This window comes from Drosophila grimshawi, unplaced genomic scaffold, assembly GCF_018153295.1.
Source record: "Drosophila grimshawi isolate 15287-2541.00 unplaced genomic scaffold, ASM1815329v1 contig_80, whole genome shotgun sequence".
In the NCBI taxonomy this organism is placed as follows: domain Eukaryota; kingdom Metazoa; phylum Arthropoda; class Insecta; order Diptera; family Drosophilidae; genus Drosophila; species Drosophila grimshawi.
In genome coordinates this window covers 1,133,307-1,155,785 of record NW_025063639.1, presented here as the reverse complement: position 1 = coordinate 1,155,785, position 22,479 = coordinate 1,133,307, and the positions used below count along the sequence as shown (strand labels likewise).

Below are 22,479 nucleotides of genomic sequence, written 5' to 3'. Positions count from 1 at the left end.
AGCGATGTGCACAGATTGCTAACCCAGACCCTCAAAGGTGAAACAAAATTAAGTATAATTGGGTGCTACAAGTATTTAATTATACTTGTCGTGTCTGTGTCCGCATATGAATTTATTATTTTCTTTGTTGAAATTATCAGACTAATACTAAAATGTTACATCGACTTGTTCTACATGTAAATTCGAACCATAATTTAAATACAATTGGTACATAAATATCGATTTTATAATTAGCTTTATTCAAATTAAATCTTATTCTAGGGAGGTTTTTCCGGATCATGGTTGGTATGGTTATAATTGTTGGAATTGGAATTCAAGCTTCGTTGCAATTCTTTTCGATTATTTGTATTTTTAAGTCATTCTATCTGTGGAGAAGAACGATCTATTTTCTGGCTTAACATTATTTAAGAGTATAAGAGTTATGACCTGGAAATAGGCTTAAGTTTCAAAGCTCCACTCAGTTTAAATACTTGGGAAAAGCCCCCGCCATACATTTTGTAATTTAAATACAAAGTAGCCCAGCCAATGTATATATATTTATTTAAATTGGATTGCTACAACTTTCCGGAAAAAACAATCCTCATGCCATTTAATATGTTATCGTAATTTTATTTATATAATTTTTAGAGAAATGGCTGAGATTGATAACGCGAAACAACTTAAATTATTTTGCCGAGCCTAAAACTTATTATAATTTAAAAGCCTCTCGTCTATTGTAATTTTACGTAACAAAAATTGGGTGAATTTATAACAAGTTTATCTGATCAAAATATAATCCGCATGATTTCAGAGTTATTAAATTTAAAACCTATCTACATAGTAGATGTTATCCAAATGGATACGACCCTGTCAATGAGTTAAATAAATAAATAAATTCTAATAAATAAATTATTTAGAATGTAATTCAAGTTGAAATTTATGATAAACTTAAAGAAACGTTCGTTAAATAAATTTAAGCAAAAGTCTTTCCGTATGATTTTTGGGAATTAATTTACGAATGACGGGAAAAGAATTTAAGTAGGTTGTTCACATCTTTGAGATGTTTTTAATTGTATCAAATTATAGATAGTTTTTTCTTATGCAAAGAGTGAATCCATATACTACTTAAGAAGCACCTCGCTAACGCGGACAAGGATCAAAGGACAAAGTGTTACTGTGCGCTAATTGATACAATAGTATAATTTATGATAGAAGATATAATGCAGTTTCCAGCTCTAACTACATAAATTTATTTTTATACATGCAAATAAACTTATGATGTCTTGTTGTATCCTTGAATTATTGTTTAAAGCCTTGCTGTAAGGCTACTGTGTTAAAAAATAGGATGGCAATGGGATAACGATTGAAACGTATGCGGAAATACTTGACATTGACTGTTAGAATGACAAGTCGAGCCCGAACCGATATACTTTGGGGGAGAAGATGATACAGATGATGATGTGGCATGTGGCGTTTGGTTCTGCCCAACGTATGTCTCTGGCAAGTTAAAGTATAGAGGTGAGCTTGGCGCCAAATGTGGTAATACAATTGGTGGGTTATCCATAGTGGGTTTACTAGCAACTGTATGCGTTTGTTGTTCTTCCACAACATGGGCTACAGCGACAGCAGTCACCGCTGCCGCTTTTGAAAGCAGATCTGTTGGCAAATTAAAGATTGAGGATCACTGAAGTCGCGGCCAATAATTGCTGCCAGTCAAATCCGAAACATTTTGAGTTGATATTTGTACAGGTACCGAAACGCCAGCAGATATTACGCCTGCAAAATACCATTCTCGTTAGTTAATTACCGTAAATAGAGATAAATCCACATATACCTGTGTTGGCTGTGCCTACTGCAGAGCCGTTTCCATAGACTCCGTGCTGTGGCGGCTGCTGGTGAGCCGCTGCTGGGTTACAAGCTGTATTTCGGGGGTGGGCAGCATAGGGAGATCCCAAGGACAACGGATCATGAAACATGTATGGATAACTATCCCTCTGTTGTAAACATGTCGGCGTCATTGAACTCAATGATTGTGTCATCGAGCTGTTCAAAAATTAAACAAACACAAATATCATTAGTAGGGCAAATTGTGATTAATTTACAAATGATAATAGAGAAGTCCTAATGCAAAATTATTCATTTTTAAAGACTTACTTGTAGTTTTCAGCCATGGTGGCGATCGGTTGCGGGATAGATGAGTACATTGTATTGAAACCAGTATTTAAGGGTAAACGGGGCGCTACAGCTTGCAAAGGTGGGCTATCGGAATTACTATGTACATTGCTCGCATCACCGCCAAGTATCTACGAATATTTTATTGTGCTGTTAGGCAATTTATTGTTTGAAGCTGAACTGTGTGCTTTCTTACTGTCGGCCCATTGGAGGTCTCGTTTGGGTTGTTGTTGCCTGCATGTACTGTTGATGCTCCCTCTGAGCCAGCTGATGTACCAATTCCGGATGTCGAATTGTTAGCCGTTGTGGCATTGGTAGGGACACTGCTTCCGGAGGGATTATTTGTGCTTGTACGTCCGCTGGTGCCCCCAACATTGTCGACTGAGCGTCTTTGGGTGCGCAACTTTTCTTCTCGACGCCATTTAGCTCGGCGGTTTGAGAACCAAACCTAATTATAAGGTTGTTAATACTCAAATACAAATACATACATACATGTACATGGGTCATTTAATCAACACAAAATGAAAGCACTTGTAACAGCAAATGTTAACATCAATTGCTGTTGCCATCCCATTTTCACATGAACGGCATGACATTAATAAATGCTTAAGAGCCGAATTGGTTCCACGATGCTCGTGGAATTGTCGTCAACATCATACAACATCAATAAAAACAATACATAGTTAAATCTACCGCTCGCTTAATACTCTGCTTGCAGTATACAAACAGTTAAAAGCATGTGGAAAGTCGCTTCTTAATTAAGCATTTGCTGACTAAAATAAACTTGACTCCTGCTTTAAAACTGTATTAGATATATATTTGCAGACCATTTAATTTTTAGTGCTCGTTGGTATACAAAAGACGAACTAGATCACAAAAGCAATATGCCCGTTTTCTGTTTGCGAACAGAATTCAAAAGAATATTCAGCCTCATCATGTAATAAAGCTTGAGCAGTTGCAGTTGAGGGACGCATTGGCTTGGACTGCGACTACTTATTTATGTTCTAGTGACAAAGGGGTGAATGAGGATTACAATATTTGTTGTACCTTCATATTTTTTTCAACATGACATTTATTACTTTGCGTTATTGTAGCCGAGACCACTCATCAGTTGGCGCGCTTGACAGAGCTCTTCAACAAATTTGCTTCCCCAGCGCGACAGCTCAATGTGAAAATCGCAAGTAGTTTCAAGTGTTTTTACAGTCAAATTGTTTTTATTCACTTATACAAATAATCATAAGCTGAACGAACCAAGCATAAAAAAGGAGCATTAGTAGCAAATAGTAACACAGGGGTGCATTTTGGGGGTTGACATTGACTTGCGACTCTGACTTGCGTGGCTAAAAGCCATGGCAATCACTTCAAACAATCGGTTACAAAATTCATCACCCCCGTTGATGCGGCCCGAGGAGGTTAGAGGGATAGAAGAATTGCACATAATTATGGCCCTTAGTGAAGGGCTTGTACAATGCATTTCCGTGGATGTCTCGAATGCAAAAAAGGAAGAGAACTAGCAACTTATCAATGCTTTAAAACATATAAAAATTTAAAAAAGAACCAATAATAAAAAAAGAAATAAAATAAAATAGAATTAAACAAAACTGAAAGACAAACCTGAATACGTGCCTCTGGCAAACCAATTTTTTCTGCTAGCCTCTCCCGTGCAAAAACATCAGGGTAATGCGTCCGTTCGAATTCTATAGTAAATATCAAGTTTTACAGTTTTTACATATATTTAAAAAACTAAATATTGTAATGTGTAACAGAATTTATGTTGAAGTCCCACCTTTTTCCAGGCTGTCAATTTGTTCGTTTGTAAATGAGGTTCGATTTCGCTGCAGTTTACGCTTCAGTCGTAGACGCATCTGTGAATCTTCGTCGCCCGAAGAATTGTGATCGGAATTACCGTCTGATGTACTCTCATGTGAATTGGGGTGAGAGAGATCCCCTGGATAAAGATCTAGAATTTGAAATACATGCACAATAATATATTGAATTCTGATATTATTGTAATTATAAATAATGGGTTAAAATTGTGTAACAAAGCCTATATATATTCTTGATCAGGATCAACGGCCAAGTTAATTTAGCCAAATTGGACTATCCATATTTTTTTCGGTCTATCCTTTTGTTCAAATTACCCGAAGTATTTAATTTTTGTACATTAAGTTAATTTGCAGTACAGTGGCATTTGTAAACTCATTCTACTGATTGCTCTTCCTTATCTTTGCGCAACATTTGCCTTGCACACACAAATACGTAATTATGTAAGTACATTTATATATATTTCTATGGCCATATAGAAGAATATTTGGGTGCGTATGTGGTTGGAGCGGTAATGTGATGGGATGGCATGCTGCCTGATAGCAATGGGACATATGTCAGCCTTATTTATTGATCGAAGAATAAATAAAAACAATTCAAGGCAGCAAAGCCTTCAGAATTAGGCTTCTCAATTAGATTTAATGGCAAATAACAAATGACCAACAAATTAACTATTTGTTTGTCCTGATGTTTGATCATCTGTGACAAAATGTTTTCAATGTCTCGAGTACGATTTGGGGTTGTTTTTTCTTTTGCTCTGTTGATTTGGGTATGCTGTTCTTCAGTGGTACCTCATAAGCCATTAGAAATAATTCCCAAATTGTATCGAAATAATTTTGTACTCTTGTAATTTGACAACAGACGGTTCCTATATGATAAAAACCAAAACCAAAAGATTTAGACTTGTTTAAATTAAAATCAGAGAAACTGAATCGTACTGAACATCCTTAAACCCTGAACATACCTAAACCTGTCCGTACAGAATGTAATACAACTTGCCTTGCTACTGCTACTGCTTTAAAGAGAATAGCCTGGAATATATATATATATATATAAATATTTTAAATCGTTAATTATTCTCACGAAAATGAAATACCAATATTCTTATTTTTTCTTAATTTTAAATTTAAATATTTTGTTAATTGACATTTTTAACCGTTAATGTGTGCATATAAATTTAATCAATACAATAACAAAATGTTTTATCCGACATGAATTATGTTCCTATGTTGCATTAAATAGAAATGCAAGCAACGGAAATTTGAAGTTAAAAATTGTCTACAATTTTACCTCGTTTTTGAACTTCATCACGGGTTATCTGCCCAGATAAATTCGTGGGTACCGCCGTGGGCGTTGGTGGTAATGCCAAGTGGGCCGTCGTCGTATTTCCTGGATACCAGGCCCAGCCGCCAGTTTGTCCATTGAACATTCGAAGCTTTTCATAAACAGACTCGTTTTGCTGCTGCGCCTGCTGCTCCTTTTGTGACGCTAAATTGCGTAGCACCCGATTAATAGATGAAACCTGCAATTAAAGCCAAAGTACAAAGGCGTACATTTGCACATATTGTGAATACAAGTATATGAGTATAGGGTAGTGTTAGTACTAGACGTGCTTATTGCCGTCATGTTTACTTCTCAGTTTTACCCTAAATACTAATGCAATGCAAGCTGCTGCCATTGGCTATGAAGTAACAACCAATCACGCGCTGTTGTTCAAGAGCAAGATGGCAATATAACACTGTTGGGCATTTCATATAGCGTACGCAGTGTACTACGCATACATACAGACACACACTCGCACTCACACTCGCGTAACAACACTTTTACAAACAAGTCGGACAATTTTACATGCATACAACTGTGGGCTTGAGCATAATATACGAATGTTTGTATATACATACATACATGTATATGTACTTGTATAAATACAACCATGCAAATAATTAAAATTTTTGTGTTATTATTAAGCTGCCATATTACAAAAGTGTGGGTTAACCTAACTTCAGATAACTAAATACATACAAAAATTAGTATGTGTGAATGATTACATTACAATATGAATTTTGTTAGTTTAATTACCAATTTTAAACTTTCTGAAAATAAATAATATCTAGAAATCGATTTTCGGTAGACACACTAATTATTGTGAGGAGCTGGACTTTGGGAATATTGAAGTGGCAAACCCAATATTTTAGTTAATTGAAATTCGAATAAAACGCCAGCGAACTTTTTTTGATCAGCTTTATATATATATTAAAATGTATGTATTTAAATACATACGCTGTAAAATAGGCTAAGTGAGCTGCTGTGACCCCACATATATAGCTAAAATCCTTTGATGTCTTTTGAAGTCTTTATGCTTAAATACAAAACAGCCCGTAATTCATTGTAATCGCAACACTGCAGCCAACGTCAATGAGGGAGACCGAACCGAGCATCCAATGCAAAGAAATGTCAAGACCAATGCGCCAGACACGTGCCAACACTTAAAGTCCAAAGTGCCGTTTCCATGTTCTTGTTAATGGGTGCAAACAGAGTAAAAGAACATATTCAAACCATAATCTCGTCGTATCGCAAAACCCCCACTCACACTTCTGCAACTAAACATTCTTATTTGTATATATTTATGCATGTATTTTTGCATGTCCTTATGCACATAAATCTACTGTCATAATCTACTGATTATTATTATTTGCCAGCTGTGTTTCTGGAATATCGATATATTTCGATTTCTGATGCCATAATATCAGAAGTATTTGCTTCTTATTGATATATAATGTGCAGTGATATATTGTTGATCAACTGTACAAATATAACCAAGATCTGATAGGGAAAATCAAATTTACGATCAGTAGGCGCAATCACTTTCTGTATGCATAAAATTACGCGACGCGAGCGTGTGTATTCTACATCGCCCCGACTATCTTCGATTGCTTGTACCCCCCCTTTTTTTTGTATGCGTGCATATGCAAATGTTTGTCGCTAGCCAGTGATTGCAATTGGACTTATCAATGAAAACAACATGCGGTGCCTTGGCTTTTTTATACTTTGGTAACGAAAGTATCATTGGTTTGCATATTGGATTTGTATCATGTCCGTCATTCTATCTGTCTCTCTGACCGTCTGTCCGCCTGTATGAACGCAACTTTCTTCGACACCCTTAGAGATAGGGACTTGAAACTTGGAACATATACTGGTCTGTGCCCGCGTCAGACAAAGTGGAGTGCTACGTTAACTGGAGCTTGGAAATCGATATTCGCAACTTGATAAAGCCACATATCTCACACAATTTTAAGGCTACAGTCACCAAATTTGGTTAACATATTGATGGCTCGTATATCTCCTACAATTTTCAAGATAAAATGAGCAAACTTGGAAGATAACTTGCTGGAATGCTCCTTCAAAGATCGGCGTTTACATTTTCAGACCTCGCCCACACTCGCCGCTCCAAGGAACTTCGGCCTGGTAACTTCCTTACGAGATCGATACAAAATTGAATGGCCACTACGCCTCCCTAAACTGATACACCTGATAATGTAAATCGAACAGACCATATATCTCACACAATTTGAAAGCTAGTCAGCAAATTTGAAAGCTATATTGCTAGTAACACCCTTAAAGAATCCAGAAATAAAAGTTGGATCACGCCCACTTCCGCCCCCAAATCTCCCGCAATTTAAGAGCTCCAGTTACCAAACTTGGAAGGAAGGTTACCAGGAAATTCTTCCAAAAATTATTTTTCGGCCGCACCCACTCCGGCCCCCGAAATTCACAAAAGCCTATATAAACCGCAATTTTAATTGCAAATTTTGACAGTATTTCTTGGCTACACTCACCCTGTTATTTGCTACCTATTCTCGGCTGGTATATCTTCTGATATTTAAGTATATCGCAGTCGGTTGCGCCCGACTGCAAAATTGTATTTCGTTTTACTCTGCACTGTCTGTGCTGACATAAGAAATGAGAGCAATTTAAAGGAAATTTGGCACTAAAACTAGAATATATTTTATCGTATATCTATACTTCTTAGTTGTTTTTTTTTTTAATAATTTTCTTTATTGTTTTGTTGCGATATGCTGATATGCTCAATTGTATCAGGCCTAAGCAGAGTTACCAAATATCCATTGCGGAACTAGGATTAGGTGATTTTTCGATAAGAAACAGTGGATGAAACTATCTAAATTTTAATCCACTTTAAAGCGCTGCTTCGGCATTGTTTGGAAATTACTTAATCCATTGTGTCCGCCGGTTCAACGTTAGTTTCTTTACGTTTGGTTCTACTTTGGCAGAATCTTGATAGCAGACTCAGGCCTTGCACCCGGTTTTCTTTCTCTCTTTTGTATGTGTAGAAAATCAACCCTCCATTCATCAAAGTTGAAGTATTCGGAGTAGTGTCTTTATATAAATAAATCTTAGCAGAAACTATACTTAATGCTTTACCTAGTCATAAATTTGCAAGCCACTTAAAAATGCGCCTGCTTAAAAATATAAATTAATTTTTATATAGGATAGCATTTACAAAACACTTACGCTTGGAATATTATCACTATTGCATACTTGCTCCGAAAGCAGTCGATCCCGAATTTCCCATGCAAATATGCTGGGACATTCCCTTTTATAATCAGCTATTTTTTGTACGACAGGTGTTGTAGCTACTCGTGGCTTTGAACCACCTATTGCTCGGGGTTTTATTGATCCAGTTTCGTAATATCTATAAATAGGAAAATAAGTAAATATTGACAAATTGACAGAAGCGCTGTATCTCAAAATCGCATTAAAATACTGATTAATTGATACTTTTATATAATTGCCTGAATTCAACTATTCCTTACAATAATAATAAAAATAATATAACTATATAATTCGACATTTTTCATATATTACGTATATAAATAAGATTCTTATTTCCATATAATTTCACTCCTCTCCTCTTCACAATTTCTAATTGTAATATATATTTACTTAGCGAAAGACTTTGATTGTTTTACTTTATAAGTGTATTTTCATTATTTGGCGTTATTGATTTGAGTACAGCCGGCGGTTATTTGTTTCTCCGTTATAAAGTATTGTTGACTTTATGGAAATAAAAGTGTCTTCTTTGTTTAGCTCACTTAAAACTGTTTTTTCGAGATGCAAGATAGCTAACGAAATGGTTGTAGCCATGATTGTCTCACCTGCCCAAGATTTTGCTAACGCAGCCGTTAGAAACTTGAAGTATTCGAGAAATATCACATGGACGTGCGCCGGAGTGAGCCAACTCAACAATTTTTTGGCGTGTTGAATCGGGGAGGGGTCTGCCGTTAACATACACACCACCTAACTGGTTAATTCCACTGTGTCCAGCTGTCGAGCATCCGAATAGCGCACTTTGGCCCATTCCCACTCCCACAGATGAGTGGGGATGTCCATGCATGATGTGCTCCGTTGTTAGCATCATGATTCCCAATTGTCGAGTGTCGAGTTTGTTTAAGTATTGGTATTGGAATTGAGAAATTTTTTCAATTGTTTTCTTTTCCTATTTGCTTTGGTATTATTGCATTAGCAAATATTTTCGATATACTTCGATAATTAAATTGAAGAAAGCACTGACAAAGTCGTATCCTTATGCATTAAGCCTTAATGTTCATTTCGATGTTAGATTTTGTACTTGTAAATATTTATGTATTTGTATGTTCCACTTTATAAATAAACTAGAAATTACACTACGTTACAGTTCCGAGTTGAGAGGCATCATCGGATTTCGGCGGGTTTGTTATCGATTTCGTTATGGTATCCATTATTTAATTTTCTTTATTTTTTCCAATTTTTTTTATTTGTATTTAGTTACACTTGTATTTGATTTGCGACTTCATTAACCTTTTGCCACGTATCTTGGTCGATTACTCCTGAACTTGAGGAATGCACATCGGTGCCGATCTGCCGTAGGCAGCCAGCGATCCGGCGGCAACGCCACGGATTGCGTGCCCGTCACTTCTCTAACAATTTGTTTGCTTCAAAATGCAAAATAATCAGAATTGCGGCGGCGGTGTTAGTGAGCCCTGAACGAAATAGTGTACGACTAACTGGTTAGCCAAGCGAAACGATAATGAGCTCTCAAGCGAAAGACCAAACCTGCACAAACAGGGTAGCGCATATAAGAGGCAACAGTAAATGCGGCCAGCGCGGCCATTTTGAGTAGATGTTTGCCGTAGTGCGAACGGGACGACTGTATGTTTACTGGCTGGAGTGCCGAGAGGAATAGCGATAGTAGCTCGAACCGAGTACAAGAGGGATGACCGTAGAATGTGCTTTTTGGTATAGCAGGACGCAGAATCATCCCAGTTCTCGCAGCCATTTACAATATACAAATCGCAAGGAAATTTTATAGGAACGTTGGGAAACTGAATTACATACATACATCGTAAATACATACTCAAATACATATGAAAATTTGTATATACATACACACATATATACGAAAATATATACGCTCTCGCACATCCACATATATATGCAGTGAACACGAGCAGTACTCGTTGAGGTTGAGGGTTCCTCTGTAGTATCATGGACTTTTAAATTTGTATTTCGAATACCCTGTGCCCACTCAACTATGTAAAAGGCGTATCTCATGCTGACTGCAGTCAATGCAAATAAAAACAGCAACTAATAATTTTGTCCTTGTCTTACTTATCTGAGCTTCGTTACAGTTTAGGATTCTATTGTTTTATTTATTATTTATTTTCTTTATATTTATTTATTAATTTATTATGTTAATGCTTTAACGCTGTGTGAATTGGCTTATAGAATAAAAATACCGTTAACAATGATAGATTGTTATTACGTTGCTTTTTCTACTTAAAATCAGAGAACAGGGTATTTCTTAGTCGGAGTCTGTTGATTATAGTATTCATACTCCTTGTTCTAGTCGCTGGCTTTTTGCTTGTGCAGCCACATATTTAAATACACTGAGATAAAACTTTGTGGCACGATTTAAACATCTTTTTTCATTAAAAAAAAATGGTTGATTTTACATTAAAAGAGATTCTAAAATGGACGTTTTCGATTTACAAACGAGAACACAGCCACTTTTCCACTGAGCTCTAATTTTATAAAATTATTTCATAAGCATTCTTCCCTTTACAGTGCACTGACATACGCGTATCTTCGTGAAGTAAATATATTTGTGTAAATGTTTGGATTTTTGTAAATGTTCGTGCACATATGTGAGAGCAGACACGCACAATGCCAATACATACGTAAGCATACGTGTACATTGTGTACGTATACACACACATTTGGTAAAAGAGTTTGTAATGACCAAAATTTACATACATTGTTGAGGACTACGAACCAGAAATCGAGCAACAGAAGATCTGGAAGCCGCATAATTATGATTAAATAGGGCCTCCTAAATAATTTAGTGATAAAAGTCATCTCGTAACGGATGTTCTAATAAACACGTCCATCTTACACAAATGTATCTTGTTCTACTCCTGTAAAATACTTAACGTGCGTTGTCCGTTGTCGATAATTTGAGAATTTTTATTCTTTATACATACAGAGAGAGCTAAGCACTGTTTATATTTCACAGGAACTAACTACTAAAATGATCACAGACTGTTATACAATTCGTTTTTATCGTATTATACTTTTAGTTACTACAAAAAAGAAAATAAAACCCCAGTTACATCTTCAAATTGTGCCATATCATAAGCCATTTCCAACCCCAAAACGATTGCGGAAGCATCCACATAACACAATTCAAACCCCAACCCCATTACAACTTGCGCCAGCCTTAGTAAAAATCTCTCGCAACACTCATTCTATCTCAGAACCGGCGGCAGTTACGGCTTGGGCCACGAGAACGTCAAATTTAACATGCGGACCGACACGTTTTTGGGATTTTTGAAGTCACACGCATCAACGGTCGCTCTGTCGCCCACACTGTCGGCATCAGACCAGCAAAAGAGTCGAGGGTTTCTTCAAAGCGAAATTCCTGGCACGGTCCTGGAGTGTGGTGAAAATTTCATGGAGAATTGTGAAGGTGACGAATCTGATTTATCTGGAATGTGTGAAACATTTTAATTTATTTCATATTACATTATAAAAAAAAAACAGTAAACTGGTATACCCAACAAATAGGGAAGATTGTACGCTATAGCTTTGAGACAACATGCAAAGAAATACATATATTTATCAGTGTTATACTGTGATAATGCCACATGTAGAAACAGGAGTCTCAATTTCTGTAGCTACGAGTGTATACAAGTTAGGTGAGAGCTATCTGCCCCAAGACACACTTGTTCCTTTTTCTCATACATGGGGTACGACAAAACACTATTTCCGAGGCCGAAGCCAAAAGTCGAATGGCTGTCGGCCACCGGGGCACGAGTAAGGGTTTTGGGTTTTTGGTGTGCAGGGAGGCTGGCCTATTGATTACCTCTGGCATCAAATCGCTGACGATCCAGAGGTGCCGATAGAAACGAGTTTCCAAACAACAGTGCACTATTATTTTCATTGTGCTGCGGAAGAGAACAAACAAAAGATAATATGCGTAACATCGGCCAAAAACCAAACATCGGTATATCGACCCCGACCCGAAGGAAGACCTCTCTCTCTCTCATGGTCCAGGCTGAAACATAAGCCACAGACTCAGCCGCAGTTACAGTCAACGTAAGTCGGAGGCTTATTAGAAAAGAAAAAAAAAACGAATGAATAGAAAATGCAATATCCAGAGCATCTATTGAGGGACAAGAGGAGCGAGGAGGACAAGAGTATAATTTAGCTTAGACAACAAAGACGAAGACCAAAAAACCGCAGCCGATGCTGACAACAGACAACAGAAACTGATGGTGATGGCAAGGTTCTATGTATAATAACTAATAACAATAGAGGTCAAAGTAGTTACACTGCATACTCTCAATAGAAGTATATATGTTTGCACAGTATACAGATAGAGATACAGACATAGAGATACGAGTACTCTGAGTACTCGCCGTGAAGCAGTAATGCAGTTTGTCGGCGGTTTGTTAGACAGATGTAGGGGCAGACTCGCTTTGACAGTCAGCCTCTACTTAGGGGTGCGTTGAGCTGAGCCGAGCCGAGCCGATCCGAGCCAAGCCTACCCTTGAAGTAAACAATTAAGCGAAATCATGCCATTGTGTGTGGACTTCGGCTTGACTAAAAATGCATACTACTGTTGCCGTTATTGTTATTATTGTGAAAGGGCGGGATAGGGATGTGTCAACGCCAGCCTTTCCATACCTGAGGCTCAAATCATTCTCATTCGTCTCTCACGCACTCGTTAATATCAATATCGATTAAGAATATATACATGCATAACATGTACGTGTGAAGTGAAGGCTCAACTTTTATAAAATATCACCTTAACATATATATTTATTTATTTTTTAATTACATTTTGTTCAATTTATGTTGTTTATATCTAAACTTTTCTAAACAGAATCAGAGACTTGTATGTATATATATTGAACTGACATTATCGAAAATTACCATCGGTAAATCGAAATCATTGCTTGACTGAGCTCCTATTTGAATTTTAAGTATATCGAAGATTCGTTCTCGTCAGCTATCTGAGCTGTTCCGAACAATGACAATGATAACCATAAACCGGCCCAAGCTTCTAGGTCTGAATGATCCAGTAGCTCGGTCTGCACGCGTCGCTTATTACTTGCCGGAATCGGAAATATTATTTTAAATAACTGCGCACAATCATAGAGGCCCGACGTCCTGCACGCCATTTTACCAGAGGAATGGAATGGTGTACAACAGTTTGTCAGATTGCTGGCATTGTGTCCGTGAAGTGTATTCGGACTCGGGGGTGGACGTGTGCGTGTGCACGGGAAATTAACAAAGAAGCGTGCCGAATCTGATTCGAAATATTTGCTTACTAAAAGCTACCATAATTTATTAATTTATTGCTGGGATTTATAGCGTGCTCACGAGCCTTTTTACTTTCGCAAACCAAAATTCCAAAAAAAAAGCATAGGATAAACGTTTTTGTAGACACACTTTAGACTCGTCAGCTGCCCAACATTTTGATATGTATAATATATAAATGCCACTTTACAAGTATATGTATATTTAATTCTAATAAGAAACTATCAAACTTGAGATAGACACCTTAATTGGTTCATTAATAAATGCAGTGAAAAAAGTAATAACAATAATAATCAGCAAACCTCCCTTGTTCTGGGTGGCGTTAAATATTTGATAATCTGTGTTTACTGAAATCTAATAAAAGCCACGTGTTGGCATTTTAATCATACAACGGGTTTACACCTCAACGTATTTCATATTTTTCTCGAAACTCTTGAACACGATGCTTGCATTATGTCTTAGAAGAGCTCTCAGCGCCATTCGTATTTGTATCAATGTGTTAAGCCAAGAAAACAAGCATTCTACTAATGGTCAATAGTTTGATTTGAAGCCTAGCTATGTTTGCTAAAAAAAATAATCAAATTTCGAAGCTTTTCTGATGCCAGAATTATATAAAACATCTACAGCATATTTAAATCAAACGAAAAGACCTCTTCTTTATAATATTGGTATCGACAGTAAATTGAAACTAATTTCAATGGCTTATTAAAATGTTTTTCTCACAGCATTGTGAAAATGAGCAGGAGTCATTCTCCAACTGTGCGCAACGAACGGATGTGCAAAAATCTGGCACATGCCGAGACACCATTTGGAGTTGGATCCTGTCAAAGGGTTCAGCATCGTCAAAATAAATGACAATTCTCCAAGGAGAAATTAAGGTGGCATACGGTTGAAATGAGCTCCTCCTCTCACTAAAGAGAAAGAAAGAATTGCAGTATATGAATAAATATAGATCGAATAATAGCATATTAACGTTTATCCATCGCGTTGACAACCACAAGCAGACTGACCATTTTCAGCCCGTACGGGCGTGTAAATCTCTATTTAGTGCACCTCACTGGCAGCACTATTTCTAAGCGGTAAGGGTTACTCTGCTCTTATGATGATGCTGCTGCTGTTACTGAGACTTTACGTCACCGGCACAGTCGGACGTCGGTCGTCGGTCGACGGTCGACGGTCCCCAACCCACTCCAAGAAACAACCGCCTGCTGTTGCCAACGAACTAGAAGGAACAGTCGTTCGGCCACGTGTCGCTGACAAACTGCTTAAACACGCCGTTGATGAATTCAAATAGAGTTGTTGCGCTCATTGCACGGGTTGCCGGGGCTGCCTCGGCTGCTTTGTACTACCGTTTGAATCATTTGTCCCAGTCCCTGTTCTCGACAAATTACACACTTTGCGGCATTTTGCGCTTTTAACAATTTTATTGTTATCGATCGATGGTCGCCTGGCTGCCAATTATCAAGTGCCAGAGCAGACAAGGACCAATTGTGTTAATCAGACATATCGACATTCTTTTTTTTTCTTTTTTTTGGGCACGGTGTGGGGGTGGAACGGGGTAGGCCAAAAGTCCAATGACTAGGCCCGCCAGTCGAGATGAAGAATCGCCGATAAGGCCCAACAAAATTTACATATATCAAGCATACAAAATGCAATTAATTATATGGACGGCTGGCTATGATAATCACACATATTTGTTTTGAGCCCCCAATTCAATGACAAACATCCAATACATGCCCAAACAAACTGATACATATGTACGTATATATACACACATATTGGATGTATGTAAATATGTACATACTTTCGAAACATGCACGTGTAAAAGGGATTAGTAGGTGGTCACCATAGCTAAGCTGTAGGTCGACATGAAATTAAGGATTACACGAGTTCTTTTAATTGCCTGTGTAGTCGGCAATATTTTAGGTCAAGCTACCTATTTTATGTTTTGATTAGTAGGAAGACATTGAACTTATTTATTTATTTATTTAATGTGAACTGAAAACAGGTCACAATTTAAAGAGAAATAAATAAAATAAAGAATATAATAATCAAATCAAATTAATGACATGCGTTTTATATATTTGTAATAAGCTTAGAATATACAACTATATGTAAAATATTAAAAATGTTGATCGGCAAAAATTGGGACAATTGTCTGGCCACCTGTCCGTTTCTGCTTACCAGTAAATAATTTATGTCATTAAGTAAAGAGAGAAACATTCTCAATAAATATTTGATCATTGATGCGATTCACGTTGACACATCCAACTGATTCTTATCACCTTGCAAGATGATTGAATGGGAAACAGGGGAGAGGAGCGCCAGCTATTAAATACACCTGGAATGCTCCTTTACGTTGACGTCTTGACGGTCGAATCTACCAGAAGACTACCACTGCGTTTCTGAATAGAGACAGATGTGTTATTTTTTTTGTGGTAACATTTTGTTAGTACGATGAACGATTACCGATTAAAGTTGTGCAGTTGTAAATAACAGGCATCAATATATTTCGTTATTATATATTTCTCGCCTTATATGCAAAGTAATCGTCTGAATGACTTGTCGAAGTATGAATTTCTGAATTAGGAACTGTCTGCTCTTCAGGTTTTATTATTTCAGCATGTGATATTCCTGTGAACAGTGGACAAAGCAGAAAAAATTAAATTATTGTATAACAAATGTTACGCCAATTTCCATGAATTCAAAATCATTGAAATGAAATAATGGAAATCCCAAAAACAATCAAAAAGATACCCACTCCATAGAATGCATAACGGTACGTTTTTTACCATCTATTGGAGGGCGGCAAATGCTGAGCATTCAATACGAATGAGGTGTTTATCGCCGACTGGCCCACCACCGCAGATACTCCTGATCCTGCGCCTGTTTGGGGTGTGTCTGTGCCTATGTCTGTGCCTGTGCACGCGTGCGTGTTTGTTGGTGAGCCACACAAATTCCTGTTCTTTAAACACTAATGTTCATCATATCGAGAAAAAGGCGTAATTTTGTTGATTAAGTTAAATTAGCAGTCGGACATTGCATATGCTTGTCCAACCCTGTACGAATTATACTATTATTAAGTATATATTTAATCACTATATATATATATATATTTACATATATATATATATATATATATATATATATATATATAAGGGTAAGCGAGTTGCGAACAATGCTTCGTTTCATTATTATTATTTTCTTTAAACGCAATAATGAACAACACAGCAATCGCTTATACAATAACAATGCGATGCGCCCAGACGAGTATAAGGATGACGATGGGCTATGACGACAATTACAATGAGGATTTGGTCGCGACTGCGGTGGATGGCCGTCATCACCGTGGCCCAGAGACCAGAGAGTCCTATAATATAACTCCAGCTCAACTCGCTCTCTCTCACTCAGAGCTGGGAGCTGCCAGTTGACTGGGCAATTAACCATTGAGTTGGAAAAGGAAAAAGGGAGCTTCACCAACAGCATCACAAAGCTGCTCAAAGTAAATTTTGTGAATTCTGCACCCTAGACCTAACCTCAACGAATTCCAGGCAATGCGCACTCGCACTCGCTCCTGGTATTCGCCCTGGTAATTGGCAGACATACTGGCAGATTCACATTCAGATTCAGATTCAGATTGCAACGGGCACTATTTTTACGAATGGGGGATAGTTGGGGGTAGTTGGGGCTCTTAGCATAGTGTAATTATAAGCAGGCCTGTCTTGTCTGTCATTTGTAGGTCTAGATTAATATTAGAATCACTCTGGCAATAAGACGTTAACAAAAAGTTGCAGGTTAATCAGTTTCGACAGCTTATCGTGGTATTTACATAGGAACTTCTATATATATATATATATATATATATATATATATATATATATATATATATATATATATATATATATATATATATATATATATGAATGTATGCAAACCAGTTCTTGTTTGTGTCGTGTATATATATATATATAAATATTTATAATTTTGGTATCGGGATTATTAACAAGTCAAGCAGAGCTAATGCGTTTTATTGCTGTGCTGAAGCGTCAAATATTTGACGTTAATAAAATGTTGAGTTTGCCAGTTCGAGATTGGGATTTAAGTTGCTGATCAAATGCGACACCAATTCCAAACAAAACGAAAAATATAACATATACCCAAAAAATGAGAACATATATATTTGTAGGACTATATTCAAAAAGATTCAGCGGCTTGCTGCGAATTCCTCTCACCTAATTAATTAGATTTGCATACTCATAGCTTTTTAACCTCTAACAATAATTAATAATTAATATTCTACAATTGGTTTTGTTATTAATAAAACTCAGCAACAACTACTAACTATTAGTATTAATAATTATTAAACCACTACTACTAAATATGCTTATTAATAATTAAGGCCCTACGTCTTATAAATAAATAATAATATAATTAATTTTCAAATATTAAAATGATGTCTTCTTACTTGTTTTATTATTAATTAAGCTAAAGCGAGTTTTTTTTTCCTTTTCTTTAAACTTAAACTTATTTTAAACTCTGCACCAGAAGCGAGCTGCTTAAAATGTATTGCATAATTGCAATCGTGGAGAGTTTCACTGTTTCATTGTTTTTTTTTTTTTGTTATTTGTTGGTTGGCTCGCAATATTGCTGATGTCTATAATCCAACAAGTGTTGTTGACAGCATCACTTTCCACATTTCATTTGTGTGTCATTAATTTTCGAGTCGAACGAACCGCAACGTGAAAAATAACAGCTGATCCCGCTTGGCTTTACGCTTTGCGCCCGACATCAACCCATCAAGTGGAACTAAATTGACATGTGATAAGAATTTTCAAGATAAATCTCAATACCCTCACAGTGTGGAGTGTATGCAATATGTAGTCTGGGCCACATTCGTAGTTGATTCCCTTGTCACAGTTGATTCCCTTTAACCTGCTTCGAGTTTCAGCAAGCATTCTGCTTAAGGAATTCTTTTAGGTCAATGGATTAGGATAACAGAAATTATAACAAAATACTATTGAGAGGAACGTTGCCAGTTTTCAACTGATCTGCAACATTTTTTAAAAAGCAACCCCATCTGATAATAATTTAGGGTAAGCCATTTGGGTCTATATTTATAAATAACCCCACAAAAATGAATATTTTATGCGCAACAAATTCATCATGGGAGTTTCTCCACTTGTTCATTTCTGACTTATTTCATTTTTTTAAGACTTACACATACATTTGTTATGAATACTTAATTAATTCAATATGCCAAATAAATAAAAGTGCGCTATTTGAAAATAAGTTGTTCATAAATGTTCATCTAAATTGAGATGTGGGAAAAGCTGCCTTCCATCAACCTCCTCACCAATACAACCATCTACAGACACTCCGAATTTATTCCGAGATTACGGAAAATGGCATGCAAACATCAAGCTGGGACACAAACCAAATAGCGCTTAGCCAATTAATATACTATCTTTGCTGACAAAAGCTTGGAGGATTTGTAAAACAGTTACACGCCTAAGCACAGTGTAAGTCAACATATGAACAATAGGTGGCGGAGTTAGGTTTTGAAGATTACACAAAATAATGGCTTTTATTACCAAAATTAGAAAAAACAGGGAAGTAAAATGTACTAGCTTAAACTGTGTCCACACTTGACGAAACAAGGCATGGACACAAACCAAATATTGGAATCCATTGATAATACACTAGCTTAGATAAAGCATTGCTTATAGTCAAATAATAAACTATGGTTGAAGTATAAACTTTACCTATTGCTGACAAAAGCTTTGGGGGCTTATACAAAAATATATGGAGTATTGACAGTAACCGTTGTACAACAGTTACGGGGACAACGGTTGTAAAATTTACATCTCATGGCGTTCCCATACTGACAGCTTGATTGGATTGCATATTTTATTTCTATAGCCAAGACCAGAGACCAATCTGGCAATACGTATTTACACGAGCTACCAACGTTGTCGAATATACGCCAAAAGTACTGCCAGATACGAGGAAACACCTGCCAGAGTTTATTCGTAAAAAATGTTAGCGAGCATGCCTGGCAACAGTCAGGCTGGTTTATCTACAACATAAATAAATTGTTGTGTGTTTGGTGTATAAATTGCTTGCTTTCATTTATTTTACAAATGCTTATAATGTTTTTGTTACAATGTTGCAAATGGGTTGGAGGGATTCTGTTCATATTTAATGCTCAACAGCCGGCCAAAAATAAATTTAATAACCAATTAACGATACTTATTACCAGGCTAATTATGTGAACATTCACGTTCTGCGTGTAATTTAAAGCATGCAAATATATAATGAAATGAACTACCCCGAAAGGCCGCATTCTTTTCACAGAGATTTAGTTGTCATGCACACTTATCGAGACCAAAAAATCATGTAAAAGATTCCTAGTCGCGAGTTCTCATTTAAGAAATACGGTGAATTGAAGTACCCTAGTCCCGTATTCGTATTATATTCATTTGGACACAAATACATAAATCTGCACACAAAAATGCTTTAATTGAAGCTTAAACTTTTAGATACAAGCAACGTCTGCGCTTCTTTTATCTTTTTATACATTATTATGCGTTACTGTAAGCGCTTGTACAGCAAAATATTAAAATATGCATTCATTAAATGCAAATTACTTTTTAAATGTGACTATTCTTTAAATTTATTTAGACTGTGGCACATAATTAATAATGTCGTACTGACACTTAGCTTAACGCTCAGCTTAACAAATATTAATAAGTATTTAATTTTTCCGCACAGATTGCAAAGATATGCAATATTGGAGTTTTATAAACGCCTCTAAATCTCATAAATAAATAAATAAATTTTGCTGAATTGCAGTTTAACAATGCAATGAAAGAATGAATATGGTGATGAGCTGCATATTCAAAGTTTACTTCTCCAATACAGTTGCAGCAATGCGGACCGATGTATTATTATTACACTGCTTTTATTGTTTGCTTAATGTTAATTTAATTAAATGCCAACAAAACGAATTAAGACCAATAAACAATGAACAGTTTGAAAATTTTAAGGTATGATAAGTAACACAGTTGTTTGATTTTTTCTAGTAATTTATTTCGTTTACAGAAAATAAACAACAAAAGCTATATGCGTTTACATGATGAAATACGCAGCTATAAATCCTTTGAAGAAAACATAAGAATTGTCAACGAACACAATAAATTTTACGAAACTGGAAAGAGCAGCTTTAGATTATCAACAAACACAATGGCAGATATGGTATTTATGTTTACACTTTCGTATAACAGAATTTGTATATTTTGTTTTTCACAGAACACCGATTCTTATCTGCAAGGTTTTTTACGTTTACTGCGGAGCCCACCGAATTCTACTACGGATAATATTGCTGATATTGTAGGATCTCCGTTAATGAATAATGTTCCTGAGAGTTTTGACTGGCGTAAAAAAGGCTTTAATACTCCACCGTATAATCAACAGAGCTGTGGCTCCTGTTATGCATTCAGTGTAGCTCAGAGTATCGAAGGACAAGTTTTCAAGCGCACCGGAAAATTACTGGCACTTAGTGAACAACAGATTGTCGATTGCAGTGTATCTCATGGTAACCATGGTTGCATAGGCGGTTCATTGCGAAACACCCTGACGTATCTACAGGCCACCGGTGGTCTCATGAGATCACTTGACTACAAATATGCGGCAAAGGTAATCAAATTGGATCCCATTACGATCAATTTCAATAAATAGAAACATAGAAAAAGAACTCACCTCTGTTTTTCCCATTCTCTAAGCATACGCAAATATATTCAGAAATATGTGTTCTTCTAGAAAGGAGACTGTCAGTTTGTCAAGGAACTGGCCGTGGTCAATGTGACCTCCTGGGCGATTTTACCCGCAAATGATGAGAACGCCATTCAAGCAGCTGTGGTTCACGTTGGTCCAGTTGCCGTTTCCATCAATGCAACTCCAAAAACATTTCAATTATATAGGTAAGGCATATAATAAACAGTCTTAAGTAATCAGTAACTCTGTTTAACTTTTCGCAGTGCCGGAATTTATGACGACGTTGCCTGTAGTTCAACTTCTGTAAATCATGCTATGCTCTTGATTGGATTTGACAAAGACTTTTGGATTCTGAAGAACTGGTGGGGAGAATTATGGGGTGAATCCGGTTTTATGAGAATACGCAAGGGTATCAACTTATGTGGGATCGCAAACTATGCAGCTTATGCCATTGTATAATAATCTTAATTTGTGTTAAAGCTGCAATTATATTGATTAATTGTATTTAGAATGCTTTGCAGTAAAAAAAGGATTTCTAAGCATATTTACATGATATGTAAATACGTATGCGTAATAAGTCTCACATATACAATAATGTATAAAATCATATTATATGTGTAATATAAACACGAGAAAATGTATTAACACGCTGCCTCGACTCCTGCCCAATGGCTTAATTTAATTTTCATGCCACAATTTTGTTGGAAAAGTTAATTAAATTAAAAGCAATATTCACAGTTCGTTGAATACAAAATACAAAATACGTGTTATTGGCAAATTATGGGCTGAGATGCCAAAGTAAGGGTGAGTGTTGGAATTTACTGTGTGCTTTTTGAGGGTTGTCTCGAAAAT

The 22,479-nt window shown here is 36.4% G+C and overlaps 2 protein-coding genes across 3 annotated transcripts; one reads left to right on the top strand and one right to left on the bottom strand.

Annotated features, from left to right (window-relative positions):
- Positions 1–53: 53 nt before the first annotated feature.
- On the bottom strand, positions 54–10,024 carry LOC6570299 (paired box protein Pax-6). 2 transcript variants are annotated; one of them, XM_001996460.3, is made up of 9 exons: positions 9,150–10,024; positions 8,506–8,686; positions 5,266–5,497; positions 3,938–4,111; positions 3,766–3,848; positions 2,348–2,599; positions 2,134–2,282; positions 1,814–2,022; positions 54–1,755 (listed from the first exon to the last, which is right to left on the bottom strand). In XM_001996460.3, the coding sequence occupies exons 1-9, from the start codon at positions 9,410–9,412 to the stop codon at positions 1,661–1,663; spliced, it is 1,638 nt and encodes a 545-aa protein (XP_001996496.1). In that variant the 5' UTR covers positions 9,413–10,024; the 3' UTR covers positions 54–1,660. The 2 variants fall into 2 exon arrangements, with proteins under 2 accessions (XP_001996496.1, XP_032597933.1); XM_032742042.2 differs by having other exon boundaries at positions 3,778–3,848.
- A 7,136-nt stretch (positions 10,025–17,160) lies between these two features.
- LOC6570300 (procathepsin L) lies at positions 17,161–22,286 on the top strand. The gene is made up of 6 exons (XM_001996461.2): positions 17,161–17,221; positions 20,827–20,900; positions 20,956–21,108; positions 21,163–21,549; positions 21,673–21,833; positions 21,891–22,286. Exons 1-6 carry the CDS (start codon positions 17,161–17,163, stop codon positions 22,084–22,086), a joined length of 1,032 nt encoding a protein of 343 aa, XP_001996497.2. The 3' UTR covers positions 22,087–22,286.
- The last annotated feature ends 193 nt before the right edge of the window (positions 22,287–22,479 follow it).